The 14203-nt window shown below is 35.6% G+C and overlaps 1 protein-coding gene across 4 annotated transcripts in view; it reads left to right on the top strand.

The window, feature by feature from the left end:
• Positions 1-14203, top strand: part of LOC105197902 (calcitonin receptor) — a 114547-nt gene that overhangs the window by 2325 nt on the left and 98019 nt on the right. For all 4 annotated transcript variants that reach the window (XM_026131704.2, XM_026131706.2, XM_039454258.1 and 1 more), the window contains exon 2: positions 11111-11190. In XM_026131704.2, coding sequence (XP_025987489.1) covers positions 11170-11190 — 21 coding nt within the window. In that variant the 5' untranslated portion in view covers positions 11111-11169. The remainder of the gene's footprint in view (positions 1-11110; positions 11191-14203) is intronic.

Below are 14203 nucleotides of genomic sequence, written 5' to 3'. Positions count from 1 at the left end.
TTTAAAAAAAGTTTATTTTTACTTGTTTCGAGATAAAGGGATTTAAAGATGCTAATTAGCATTAGTAATGTTGCATTGTGATTGTCGATTTAATTCTGTAATATATATTACTTTTTTGATTCAATTTAAGAGCTGTGCTTGAAATCCCGGGATAACGACCATAACGACGCACAATTCAAAACTCACAAAAAATGTTTTTGTTGATGTAAACAGATTTCTACACTGAAAAAAAATGATTGTTAAATCAATAATTTTATTGTGTTTTATATGTAAACAATAATATAAAATTTTTAAAGAATTTTATAATTTTAAACACATACAATTTGCTTTCTTGAAAAAACAAAATTTCTTCATTTAAGCAAAAAATAATATCAAATCAATAATTCCCGAAAGAATTTGATAATCTTAAACAGACATAATTTGCTTACATAAAGAAACAAAATTTCTTTGTGTTGGCAAATGTTTGTTTAAGATTATAAATTATTTCAAGAAGATGTGATATTCTTGTTTACATATAAAATAATGAATTTGATACTAATTTTTTTTGTGTAGATGTCAACAAAAATTTATGGCTATTCTTTGTGTCTGTTATAATATTACTGTTTCTTATATATAGAATTTATAGCAAGACATTTTAGACAATAGCTTTATAGCTTCTAGAAAATTTCAATCTCATTGCCAATTATACAATCAAATTTTATAACAAGTGTGAGTGGCCTTAACATGAATAGGCGCCACAGAAAAACTTTCTGTCTAAATTTTACAAATAGTTCAGATATATATAAATTCTGTCTCTGTTATTTAGATCGATTAAGTACCAAACATATGCAATATCGCAATATTTACTAATCATTTACGCAATTAATTTTTTCACTTAAAATATATAGCTATTTTCTTGCAAGACCACTTTTTTGAGTAAAAAATTAAAAATCATATGTAAAATGATACAAGAAATATTTTTAACATCTTGCTATGACCAAGTCTAGCTATACTAGCCTTTCTCGATTTTAATTGTATTATATATAAATCGTGATTTTGATTCTTTTAATTATTATATTTTAAAATCTTTTTTTGATAATTTACATAACGGGAAGTCCGAGAGGTCTTAATAACGATCAAAAGCTCAAAATGCCAAGATGATTACGAATTAAGTGAGCTTTTCAGTTTTCATAAACAACCGTTTATCTCTATTATGACTTAATGAGCCATTATTAGATCCTTTTTACGACGACGTAAATACAATTTCGCGAAGAAACTAACTTCTAAAATAACAGCAGGATTTGTTTGCACTGCAGCTCCGATAGCGTGAGTTATAATCGTGACGTGATAATCTTAGCGAGGCAATAACTTTCGCCAAGATTCGGAAGGCTTTGACGTCCATATCTGTATCTGTATCACGTCGCATTCGGCTTTAGCAGTGATGAAATTTACGAAATATGAAACGTTCGCGTAACACGAAGATTTTCGTTTCATGTCACGTTAAAATAAAATTAAAATTTGTTAGTGCAATAATATAACTGTAAACATACACGCATATATAGATATACAAAGGCGAAAGATTAAATTGATCTTCATTAAAATGTCGTCAATCAAAATGTTGTCGCGAGCGGTTGGCAGTTTTTTTTCAAAATTCAACGTTGACGTAGGAAATATGTTATTCTCGCGCATATATCGGTGGCTTTCATACGCTCATTTTGCTCAACGTTATCAATTTTTATATAATTCCACCGTCCGAGTCTGCCGTTTGCATGTTTTCACGTGATAACGGAATATAAGCTCGTTCCATAAATCATGATTTAACACATCAGTTTTTATTTGTATCATACCTTTAAATGTGACTATCTGATATTCGACTCGGCCATTCTACCGCCGATAATAATGCGCCGGCAGATACGATCTTTATAAAAGACGGAAAATTCAAGATCACTGATGGCCGCATTCAACGTTAAATGCGGAATACGAAATAGGTCGCCCTGTCTCTGATTAGCGTTGCATTTAACGCTTACTTGGTCATGCAATTCAAAGTTCCATCTATGTAATATGAAGATCGCGTTTATCCCACTAGTTAAATATGAATGAGGTTGTCTCGAAATGTGTTGCCGTTTAGTAGAAATGTAAATTTAATTGAAGCGCGCCATGTGCGATTGCTTATCACAAATGAGAGGCGCGTATATTGCCGAAACATTCATCAGAATTTGAATTGGAAGAAACTAATCAAAATTTATCATGTGAAAAGATGAATCCCTTAAATCTTCGAAAAATTAATTTGCAAGTTTTCGAGATATTTGTCCCAACTTTAAAAAATTTTTTTTTTATTTCAGTTTTTTTTAAATAATGGAGTTACATAATCTTTTTAATGACAATCAAAATAAATTAGAATAGAATTGCTTTTTTATTATGAATTGGACATTCTTGTGCACCTTACGGAAGAAATTAAAGGAATTATTTGTCTAATTATTTGCGAAGTGATGGTAGTAGGTGTCGAGAGCGGGGAACAATAGAAAATTCAAATAATTTTAATCTAATCCTTCATTTCGACGATTACAAATTCAATTTCACAGAAACTGAATTCCTATTCGCAAGTTTCTTGTTCCAATTAATTACATCTGTTAGATATACGTCGTGATGATTTCTCCGTCTTGGAGAAGTAGCATTCTGACACTATTCACCCATATATTTGGAATAATAATTAGTTAACTTCACTTCTAGTATTTGGTGCATTAAAGAAGCGATCCGATTATTCAAGCATGCAAATAACGCGGTGGAAACATTTATTTTCTCCACACGTTTCAGCTCTTTTACACTTTTCACACCTTTTTTGTAATAGTTTTTTCTTTCTTCCCTTCCATGTTGAATATACCCTATCTCATTCTAGATGCGCGAGAAGTCTATCTCGAAACTACAGTTGGAAGAAGTCTACTTGCTATTTTAGGAAACTTTGTTGCAAAGAAAATTCCCAAGTGTGCGACTCCGTTTGAGCTTAGCTACGTAGCTATCGTACATATGCACGTATACGTCGGTTACGCGAAAGAGCGCGTTTACTATAACAAAGAGAGAGAGAGAGAGAGAGAGAGAGAGAGAACGACAGCATTTTCGTCTAATTTACAGTGCAGTTAGGTGCTCGAGGAGCACTACGTCGCGTCTTAACTCGATAAATTTGTTGTTTAACGATGGACCATCACCGTGAGAGTGAGACAGACAGAGACAGAGAAAATGAGTTATCAGGGTCGTTAACAGGACATCGCGTAATCACAATTCGATTTTTACTGCAGAACAGCAACAATAACGTATTCACCTCCATGTCCCACATCCCCAATTATCGTGGCCTATTATTAGACCAGCAAATTTTGCATAAAAGGGAAAAATAGAATTTCTGATATAAAAGCACATTACAAGAATTAATTTTGCGAAATAAATTTTACAAATAATTTGTTTCATAATAATTTGTCGCAAAATTAATGTTTGTAATTTTATATTAGAAACATTTTTTCACGCTCCAGTTACATTTCCAATTTTGTTGCTAATCTGCTGGTCTAGTTACGAGCTTTAATGGCTTAATACGGGATAATTTTTAATCCGTCCAGCTCGATGATAAATAATACTCTGACTGAATCGGACGTAAAATGACAATCCATCTTACCACTGGTAAACACGTCAGCGACGAAATAGATTGTAATTCCACATTCAATTCAATCGTAATATTGTTTGTCGTCGTACTATTTGGCGTCGTAGATAAAGCGCAAAAGCATGAATTAACTACGACAAGCGGTTTTTCTTAGATATCTCCAACAACGTGTGTTTCCCGCCGCGACGTATATTTAACCGGAATATTCAACGAATAGTTTAACGGGAAATCAATTTATCGCCGGTAATTGAATACACCACGCGCGGCAAATAAAACAAGAAAATCTAATTAGATGATATTGAAATTCTAAACACGCTGGACAACATCGAGTCGTTTAAACTTCAGATTGATATTTTTACGGTTGACGTCTGCTTGTTCGGGGCTATAAATGAAATGACAGCGAGCCAATTTTATAATACTCTTGCTGACTTTTAATTGCGTGTAAGCAAAAAAGTAGCACTCATAATAGATACAAGTTTTAACTTTCTTGTTTTGTCTGTTAACACTTTAATGTTTCCGCCGTCGCGCGAATATATTTACATGCATCAATAAAAAATGCGCCATTGACCATGACTTTTCGATGCGTATTCCGTACACAATCGATCGATAAATGCCTCATTGACACATTCCATGTTGCACGCACCGTCCCTTTAAATTTTAAATATTCGATACAGCTGCGGAGCTGGTCGCTCGCTCGCGCGAGCGTTAATGTTTCAAACGAGGCCTTCGACAAAATGTATCATCACCATCTACTTATGCGCATAAAATATTTCAGAGGTGCCGTAGTGGTTCTGCGCAATTGCGTCCATAATGTCTCCGTAAGATAGGTAAAATATGGTTGCTCATATTTTACGATCGGCGCTTTTACGCGCGCTATGACATATGCTTACACGTACGCGTACAGACGTTTACGTTTGCGCGCGCACGAGAGAGAAGAAGAGAGAGAGAGAGAGAGAGAGAGACTACATTTATCTTTTGGATGGCACGAAAGCGGAAAATGTGCGAGAAGCGGGAAGACTCAAGATCATCGCCGTCGCCGTCGCCGTCGCCGTCGCCGTCGCCGTCGTCTACTTTCTCGTTGTTTTAACGTGCGCGCGTATATAGTATAACTCGCTCAAATCCATTTATACCGATGGGCCTATCGCGTGTATCGGAAGGACCTTCGACCGATGATGTGATCGATGTAGGACGTCTGATGCCTTACTGGGCGTGCATCCGAGCGAAGCGAGCGAGCTTTGCGCAAGGGAATACACACGCCTCTACCTCGTTTCTCCAACGCCGCCGTCGCCGCCGCACGGCATCCCTCGTCTCCTCGCACGGTTAATGGCCACGTCGTCGAGAGCATTATCGAGTGACCTTCCTTCTCCGGGCCTCCTCTTCGGTCTTCGCTCTTCGCGAACGTACGCTCGCACGTATACGTGTCCCGGGCTTCACGTGTATACGTATATAAATGAGCGTTATACTCGGTAGCTCGGCTCGTAAAAGCGAAAAGCCTAACGTTGCTCGATAGCTCGAGATAGTTAAGCGCCTCGTCGACACAGTATCGAAGTGACAATCGAAAATGAGCTATCGCGTGAAATTGTGACACGGAAGGGTTGGGGAAAAATATGATTTCCGCGTATATCATCTTTTTTTCTAGGTAATTACCTTTATTCGTGGCATAAAATTTTTTATTTTCTGCTTTTTATTACGGTGCTAACTAGTCAGAATGCTTTTTTTTAAACCTCGTTAGTTTTTTTTTTCTTAAAATAGAATAATATATTTATACATTTTTTAATAAAATAATATATTTTCTGTTACTTTTCTCGTGCAATACATCTTGAATACACCGATGCATATTTATTTGCTTTTGCCTCTTTGGTAAAGGTAACGAATAAATACGAGTGTGTTTCAAGTGCAACACATTTCCAGCCCTCTATGTTGAACCGTAGTTTTTTTTTCACATACTTCACTTATAAGTGAATAACTTTGCATATTTTACTCGCACGCATAATATTTGCATATTTACCTATTCTTGGTCGTATTTAGCAGTTTTGCCTTTCCTATTTAGCTCGCAATGTTTTCTCATGTCGACATGTCAAACTGCTTTTTGCTTTATAAGAATACATCTACATGCAAATGGAATAAATTACAAAAAAAAATTTTTTTAAGATCTAAAAAAGATCTCCGAAATTCGAGACGTTAATCTCTCGTTAAACGATACGCGAATTGAATTTGATTTACAGTTCAATACATTTTACAGATTATCGAAATATAATTTTATTTTATTTCAATACCGGTTGCACAAATGCTTTTTTTTAAATTGCATTTAATGAATTTGATGGTACGTAATGAAATATCGAGGTGCATTAATCGGATGACCGCGTCGCCCAAACCACTTTTATAATTACTTTTAATCTGTAGTTGAACTCTTTTGCGAGAGAGAAAACGGCGATAATGTGTAATTAATATCGTGTGCAGTATGAACCAAGCAAAAGTATATATTAAACGCTGATTGGGATAGTTTATTACAAATAGTGCGTCTCTTATGACGCGACGCAGCTTTTGTGCATTTTGCATTCGATACACATATGTCTCGCTAGAATTTCTCGAATGGAGTCGACGTAGGGTAAATATGTAGGAGACAGTATACCCACATAAATTGTAGTCTGATACGATTGCCGTATGATACTTGTATACAATGGTGCACAGACCCGATACGATTGTACTTCGAATATGTATTTTCGCGCGAATCGTATCAATCCGGTCGAATAGCTTTAAAGGAATTTTCTTATATCCCGAAATGTACAAGAGTGAGAAAAACCAATTTTTCTGAAGAATCTAAAAACTTTACTGGATTTGAAAATAATTTTCTTAGACAAAATAGTTACGTAAAGTATTCAAGCTGATTGCTAGAATATTAAAATTTTTTGCAGTACCGCTTAGCATATATAGTAAGTCGTCATGCTTCAACTTCCTTCATAATTTGATGATCCAATGAAATTACTTTCTGATCTGTATTCAGATAAATTTTTAGCTGAATCACCGTCGTTTTTTTCCGTGTACACGTTGTATTTGTGCAATTGGTATCCATATGATCGGTATTCAAATAAAATTATATTTTGATAATCTGTAAAATGTATTGAACTGTGAATCAAATGCATTTCACGTATCGTTTAACGAGATTACGTTTCGACTTTCGGAAATCTTTCTTAGACCGTAGAAAATGTATTTTTTTGTATAATTTACTCCATTTGCATGTAGATGTATTCTTGTAAAGCAAAAAGCAATTTGACATGTTGACATGAGAAGCTAAATTGAACACTACATTGCGAAGCTAAATAGAAAAGGCAAAACTGCTAAATACGACAAAGAACAATTTTACTAAAATACAGATCTACAAATAATCAGATGTTTAAACCGATTGATTAGATTCAAAATTTTTTGCATCAGTGTCATTGTGTTTCAATCTCTCACATAATTATTTTGATAGTCTAATAAAATTATTTTTTAATTTGTATCTAGCTAAAATTTTTAGATGCTACAGTAAAGTTGTTCTTTTCGTGCACATTTGCCATTCACTTGCGTCAATTGTACTTATTTTAAACAGTGTGACGTTTCACTATTACAACTGTCAATTATATTGTAAATTTATACAAAGAATAATGCTCTTTTTTTCTGCCAATCACATTCTTAGAAAATAAGATTCCTAAAAAACATTTTTTTTATTTTTACTATTATTTAACGACGAGAATATTTTATGCACAGCTAGAAACGCACTATTGCATTATACCATGTATATTTTAGAGCAATAATTTTTGTTGTTGCAAGCAGTAATACGATAGTCGTTATTGCGATTATCTTTGATCCGTTATGCGAAAGAGAAGCACAAAGACATTGTTTCTACCTATTTTTGGATGACACATTTTAACCGCGAATGTGCGTCATAAAATGAACAATCTCTCTAATTCGAATAATTCGCTCGTGTAATTTACATAATTTCTTATGCAGGAATGTATAAGTTACTACGTCGTCGTAGCTGTTAATGACATTGCTTCTGAATAACTACGCGTCATACCGCTCTTATTTAGATGATAATAAGCAGCTACTTACGTTAGCGAGATATTAACAGCCCGCCGCGCGCCGTGCTCGTTTCCTCGATGAATTCGCGTGACAAACGAGATGCGTCTTTTCTCAAAACATTGGCAACGCCAGATGGAGGTAGAGTGAATAATTCTTGTTGGCCAAGTGCCGAAGGGCTACCGTTAGTAATTGTCATTCAAAGGATCTCGTCGCAGTGCGGTTAGCCATGTACGTTTGGGCTACAACCAGCTTTCGTAGTATATTGTTATATGGAGTATACCTTGATTATACAGATACACCGAATGAATATCGTCGGTGTGTCACTGACTCCACGTCCAATTCGAAGTGCCGATCTTCCCCGGACGATCGCTCTGACCGAATTGCAGTGCGATTTGCAGTGAGTGTTCTCGATCGCAAATATTACGGCAGGTTTTAGTGATGGGTTTTAGTCGGATTAAACGTAAATTGAATATAAATCGAGATCAATCGACAGTTTGAGTCTCTGTCTGAATAAAATCCAATGTGGACTAGAGAATAGGATTGGATTTGGATTATCTATCTCGAGGCTTTTAAATTTGTTAAAATCTTCTAACTTTGCGCCGAGGATCGAATGACTTGGTGACTAACGACTCAGGGTAAAACGAGCGACGTCGTTTCTTCGTTCCTTCGTCGAAAAGCATATCCGTTGTTCCACGGGACACTTAGTAAATAGACTCGGCGATACTTTTAGCAAATGACAATGTGAAGCGGTCGGTGTCAGGCGATGGGGAAGAGACGATAGAGCCTGACAAAACAGCCAGTGACCGCCGATGACACTGCTTCTCAAATAAGGATAATCGAGCGCCATGCCCCGACCTATATTCGAATGCCCGTGAATGGCAAACTATATTAACGACGTTGACCGAGGTGATTACAAAAATAGCACGTCTTGCCGATCCTTTCGACTCCGCTCGCGAGCTTTCAAGCAATTTAACGGCATGTCTAATTTAATTTGTGTGTTTACATGTCCATGGACTTAGCGCAGCAAGGGAGATCGATACTGGTGGACCACGTGCTTAGGCCGGGGAATGATTTGTTGGCTAACTGCCATCGTCGTAAATTCTATTTTCACAGATACACGCGGGGCCAGATGCGCGGCATGGCCGAACCGACCGTGAGATTCGCGCAACCTGCGCTCGTCAGGCGGAAAGAATAGAAAATAAGAATGCCTCCTGTGAATTCCTCATGGAATTCTGTCTCTTAAAAGAATGTCTCTTTTTTTCGCTTCACGCGTCCGCGGTCCGTGTACGCTGACTCGACTCCGACTTGCAGTTTTGCACAAAGAGACGTATTATACGCAGCTCGAAGAAGAAAAGCTAGAAATATCAGACAGGACAGACATCCGAGACAGCGAATGTTTTTCGAAATAACATGAAAACTTGGTGCACGTGCATACACATGTATAACGGTTCCTATGTAATTCTGATTTATATTTTCATAGCATGTTCGCAAATTCAAAGCAAACTGAGCTCAGCGAACGTAAAGTTACTCAATTTAATATCAGCTGAAAATATAATGGATGGATCATATTCCTAAACTCTCTGATAATGCGCCGGTAAATGGGCAGGATAATTTAAATTTTAAACGCTTCGGCAATCAAAGGTATTGCGCGGATTGTGCGCCAACCGTTTCGCCGTTTCGCTGTTTCGCCGTTTCGCCGTGTATCCACAATTCTAATCAGAAGTTCAACGACTGGTAATTTAATAACGATTGAATGAAGAGAATTTTGGGGCTTCTCGTGACGGGAGTGCACCGGACGGGACGACGCGATGAGCGGACTCGATCCCCCGACGAGCGCGCTAATAAACGTCTATCGCGGTCGCTTCTTGCGCGATCTTATTCGGAAACGCGCGGTCGTCTTCCACGGATACAGGATGTCGGTTACAGATAGATTCGTGTCGAAAGTCGTGGACGATCGTTAATGCGTAGGAGTTGGCCGGGCGCCAGATAACAGCCACAGTTTCTAGCGCTTTGGTACCCGACGAAATCAAAGCTGCCCGACGTTGTCGAACGATACGCGAATAGAATACGCGATAACTGTACTCGACATGATGATGAATACGCTTTGAAAGATTCATTGGATTTTTAGGCTGCAAAACGTCTCAAACGCCTCTCTACAACAACAAAAATTATGCGCTTTTAAAATTGCGTTTCGTTTCTAAAATTATTCTCATGATTTCTTAACCGCTTGAAAAGCGGCATCGAAGCGAAACAAACTCAATGAAAAGATTATTTGTTGAAAGGTTTATTGCTCGTTGTACCGCTAATTTTGTTAATGAAAAAATGTTTTATTGCTTTTTTACATTTTTATATTTATTTATTAACACTATATTTATTTTACCATAATAAATTTATTACATTACGTTATATTACCATATATAACACGATATTTTTAGTTGCTTTCGTAATGATCGATTTTCACAAAGAATAAATAGCACCCCAGCCGGTACGACGCATGTCCAATATCGGGACTCGAGACGTCATATGTCCTGATTTTGGACTTGCTATCTGACTGAGATAGCAAGTCATGTATGTATTTCGCGTTGATACACAATCTTCTTTTCGTCAATTTCTTAAGTTTTGGCAGGTTGCTTTTCGTTGATTAATGTTTAACGATTTTGATAAGCTCCTATCATTAATTTGTTGATGGGGTTGCAAGAAACGGATCCGTTTCTCGCCAACGCTTAACAATGGCGAGCTATCAATCGCGCTTCTGACCTTCGTGGTAGATCGTTCAAAATGGTTTCATCGAAGACTTACGATTAGTTTCGTTCTGCAGAAAGCGCTTTACCACCTGCTGATTTCAATGGAATGGAATGGAATGGAAATTGAATCGATTTGTTCTGACGTAGATATGGGGATTGAGGTAGATGTGAATAGTTGCGGAGGCGTAAAATTGAACGTGAAAATATCGGTTCGTGGCCTAGGTAGAAATTAGGACAGTGATCGTCTTCGTTGCGCATATCGAATTCGAAAGAAGTGTTCGACCCGAAGTCTGCGCGCGTCCCTCTTAAAATAAATCCATGACACCACAAACACGACGATTGCGTAATGCGGTCGCTCTTTTTCCGTAGATTGTGTCTATCCCGCTACATTTATCACTTCAGCTTGGCGTCATTAGGTACTTCGCTCACCACAAGGACATTTTTTTTGTATTATCCTGCATTCGTGTAATTTAAAACGAAGAATTAAAATAAGAATTATTTGCTAGAAACGCTAAAAAAAAAAATGCAAATATAAATTGCGACTGCAGTTTTTTTTTAATTTACTAAAAATAAGGATTTTTTCAAAGACAAATTTTTTTTTTAAAAATACTTTAATAAATATGTTTTCTTTGCGTCAAGACTTCGCATTTATCATCAGTATTTGTTTCTCTTGTTCCAGATCCAGTCTGGCTCGACATTGACGTATTTTATCCTCGGAACCTGTTATCAATAACGTCAATGATGGAGACGCTAACTGAGGTAAGTCAGTCGCTTTATATTCTTTGCGTTCGTAAACATTAAATTAAAAATTTTAGAACTCTGGTTTTAAGCTGCAAACGTAAATTATTTTTTTCTCATTTTTGCGCTTGCGTAGGGGGATAATGCTCAATTTATCCAGATTTTGTCACAGGAGGACAAGAGTGATTTGCATTTATCTTATCTTTGCAAAATGCGAACAAATTCCTTCCTCTTTACGGTCTCTTTTTACATTTTTTCAAAAGAAAGCTTCTCATGGAAAGTTTATAATGCGATTTTCTTTATATTGATTACATAGTTACGAAGTTTAGAGAGAATTACGTAGTACGTATTACTGTTCAAGTACATATGTTTGTCAGAACTTTTAATGAGACTTAAAGTTTTCCTGTGTAATGTGAAATTCAATAATTATCGTTCCATAATTACCATTCTGAATTTATATAAGAGACGTATTTTATATAAGAGATGCATTTTATATAAGAGATGTATTTATGAATACTCGTAGAAGGATACAGAAATTTTAAAGTTTATAACAAAAAATTAATGAAAATTTTAGTCAGTACGTTCAAGTATTAACATCTTTTCATATGAAAGACATTTTATGTTCCTGTATTTTAAACAGTTTATTTGTAGCGATTCTTTATTCTCATGAGTCTGTCGTAAATGAAATACTGAAACTTTGGTGTCATTCATGATCCTCTCTGTCGCTCCGGTTTGAATTATGAACATTTCTATAACTTACATTATATAAACATTTAAAATGTTTCAAAGTGCAACGCTTTAAAAAGCCAATATTTAAATTTAAATTTATATGAAAATTAATTTTTTTTTAAATTTTGCAAACAATGTCAGATTCTGTCGATGCAATTTTACAATAAAATGCATAATAATCATAAAATGCATGTGAATATTCTTTTCGTCCTTTGTGAATTTGGTTTTCCTATAAATTAAAATTGTTGATAAATAAAATGTAATTTAGAGGAGAAAACTGTAAACGTAAATTGAGTGGAAAATTTCCGAGATCTTTTTAGAAATTTATAACACTGTATTGGTTCCGATTTCTTTAGTTCGCCTGAATTCTTTTTAACAATACTTTATCGTTTCAACGACATAATGAAGCTAGAAATAATGCATTATGTCAATGTACCCCGTCGTATCAAATCGGCTTTCAGACGCGGTCGATTAACCGATATTCCCCTTTCCGCCTCCTTCTATCATTCAACAGGGTGGAATCCTCTTGCGAGCCCTCGAATCGAAGGTACTCATCAATCAGCAACTCGACAATGTGAGATCTTGAAAACGATCGACAAGGAGGGGGAGAACGTGAAGATAGATCTGACATTTCCTTGAACGATAACGGAAGTCGAGTTATCGGTTGCATCAAACCTGTCGCTACACTTGCTTCATCCCTTTTTTGCGAAAGTGCTATTTTACCACGTAAATATTTATTTATATCGCGGACCGTCGTTTCTTATGCAACTTTTATAATGAAGCAAGTATTAACACCCGAGGTTTGCTTGCAAAAAGTAGTACGACCGTGAACCACGTCGACGGTGTAATTAGCAGTTGCGCTTTAATATTGTGTGGTCTTTTCCGCATTAAACATTTTCCATTTTATCATTCGATGTAAAAATACTGTGTACATCTGTTTTTATCTTCTCTTTCTAAATTATGAGGTTGGCAAACGATTATTTGAGGATCTGTCTATCTATAAAAAGAATTTGATGAGGATTAAAACAAAAATATCTGAATTAGAAAATCTTTGTTTTTTAGAAAATACTTTGAATAAAAGTTGTCAACATTTTGTCAAAAATAAAATTGATTTTTCTGGGCACTTTGACAATAGTGATAAAAACTATGTAATATTAAAAAAAAATGTGTTTTCAAGTTTTATTTATAAACAAAAATTGTTTCTGAAATACATCATTTGATTGAAACGTAGTAATCGAATTAACTAATTAGAAATTTTTTGTGACGAATAAAGATCATTTCGGATTGTTAAAAGGTTAAAGTTCAGTACATTTTATGAAATCAGTGAAATTTTTCCACATTTATTGGATTGTTTATTTATTTTAAAAATTTTTAAATTAGTTGTTTATAATGTTATTTGTATCCAAACTTTAATTAATTTATCGTTGCAATACTGTCTATTATTCATTTATACAGAAAGAGTTTAGTTTAAAACGTATACGGACTTTAAATTGGAATTTTATTCATTTATAAACTGGGTAACGCAAGCGGAAAACGATAAATCATGGTTATACGTGTACCACTAGGTGGAACAATAGTACATCATATCTCCCTCATTAAAACAAGAGATTTTACGAAGGCACTTAATATATAATTCATCTGTTTTGTTGTAGAATGTTTTTATTTTTCTCTATATAACACAGCGAGATTTCAAATTTAACATGCCGCGGAGCGTGGAAGAAAGAGGAGCTGTCGCACAATTTTATTTTTACTTGATTAATATGCTATTTCTGCAATTTATCGTTTGTTCATTTCTTCAAAGTTTATGCAGCATTTTTGTTCTCTTCTGTCTCTCTCTCTCTCTATCTATCTAACGTTAAATTTAAAAGAAACATAGCTATTCCACGAGAACTACATTATTGCGGCTCGATGGCAACTCTTTACGGGCGTGTCCTATATATATTATACGTGCATATATATCAGTGCTAAAAGCAACGGTCAATTTTTAGATAGTAGTAATGCTTGTCATTGTAGCGTGCACGTAGCATTGTGCATCGCCTATAAACTCACACAGCATTGACGTAAGATAAAAGCGTGATCTTTTAGAACACGTGCCTGCACGTGCTGCAACTGACGACAGCTATTTACTAAATGTATTGTGCTCGTAAAAACTTTTATGCCGCGATGCCGTAGTTTTCCTAAGGACAATTAATTCCTCGATATTCGCTATTCATCTCGAAGAAGAAAACATTTTCTTGCCAATTAGTGTTAATTATCTGACTTTTAACTTTGCGACTTCTTAAAATTGATTCGCCTACATGTAATG

This window comes from Solenopsis invicta, chromosome 10 (assembly GCF_016802725.1).
Source record: "Solenopsis invicta isolate M01_SB chromosome 10, UNIL_Sinv_3.0, whole genome shotgun sequence".
NCBI classification, from domain to species: Eukaryota; Metazoa; Arthropoda; class Insecta; order Hymenoptera; family Formicidae; genus Solenopsis; species Solenopsis invicta.
This window is presented reverse-complemented; position numbering and strand designations above follow the sequence as displayed.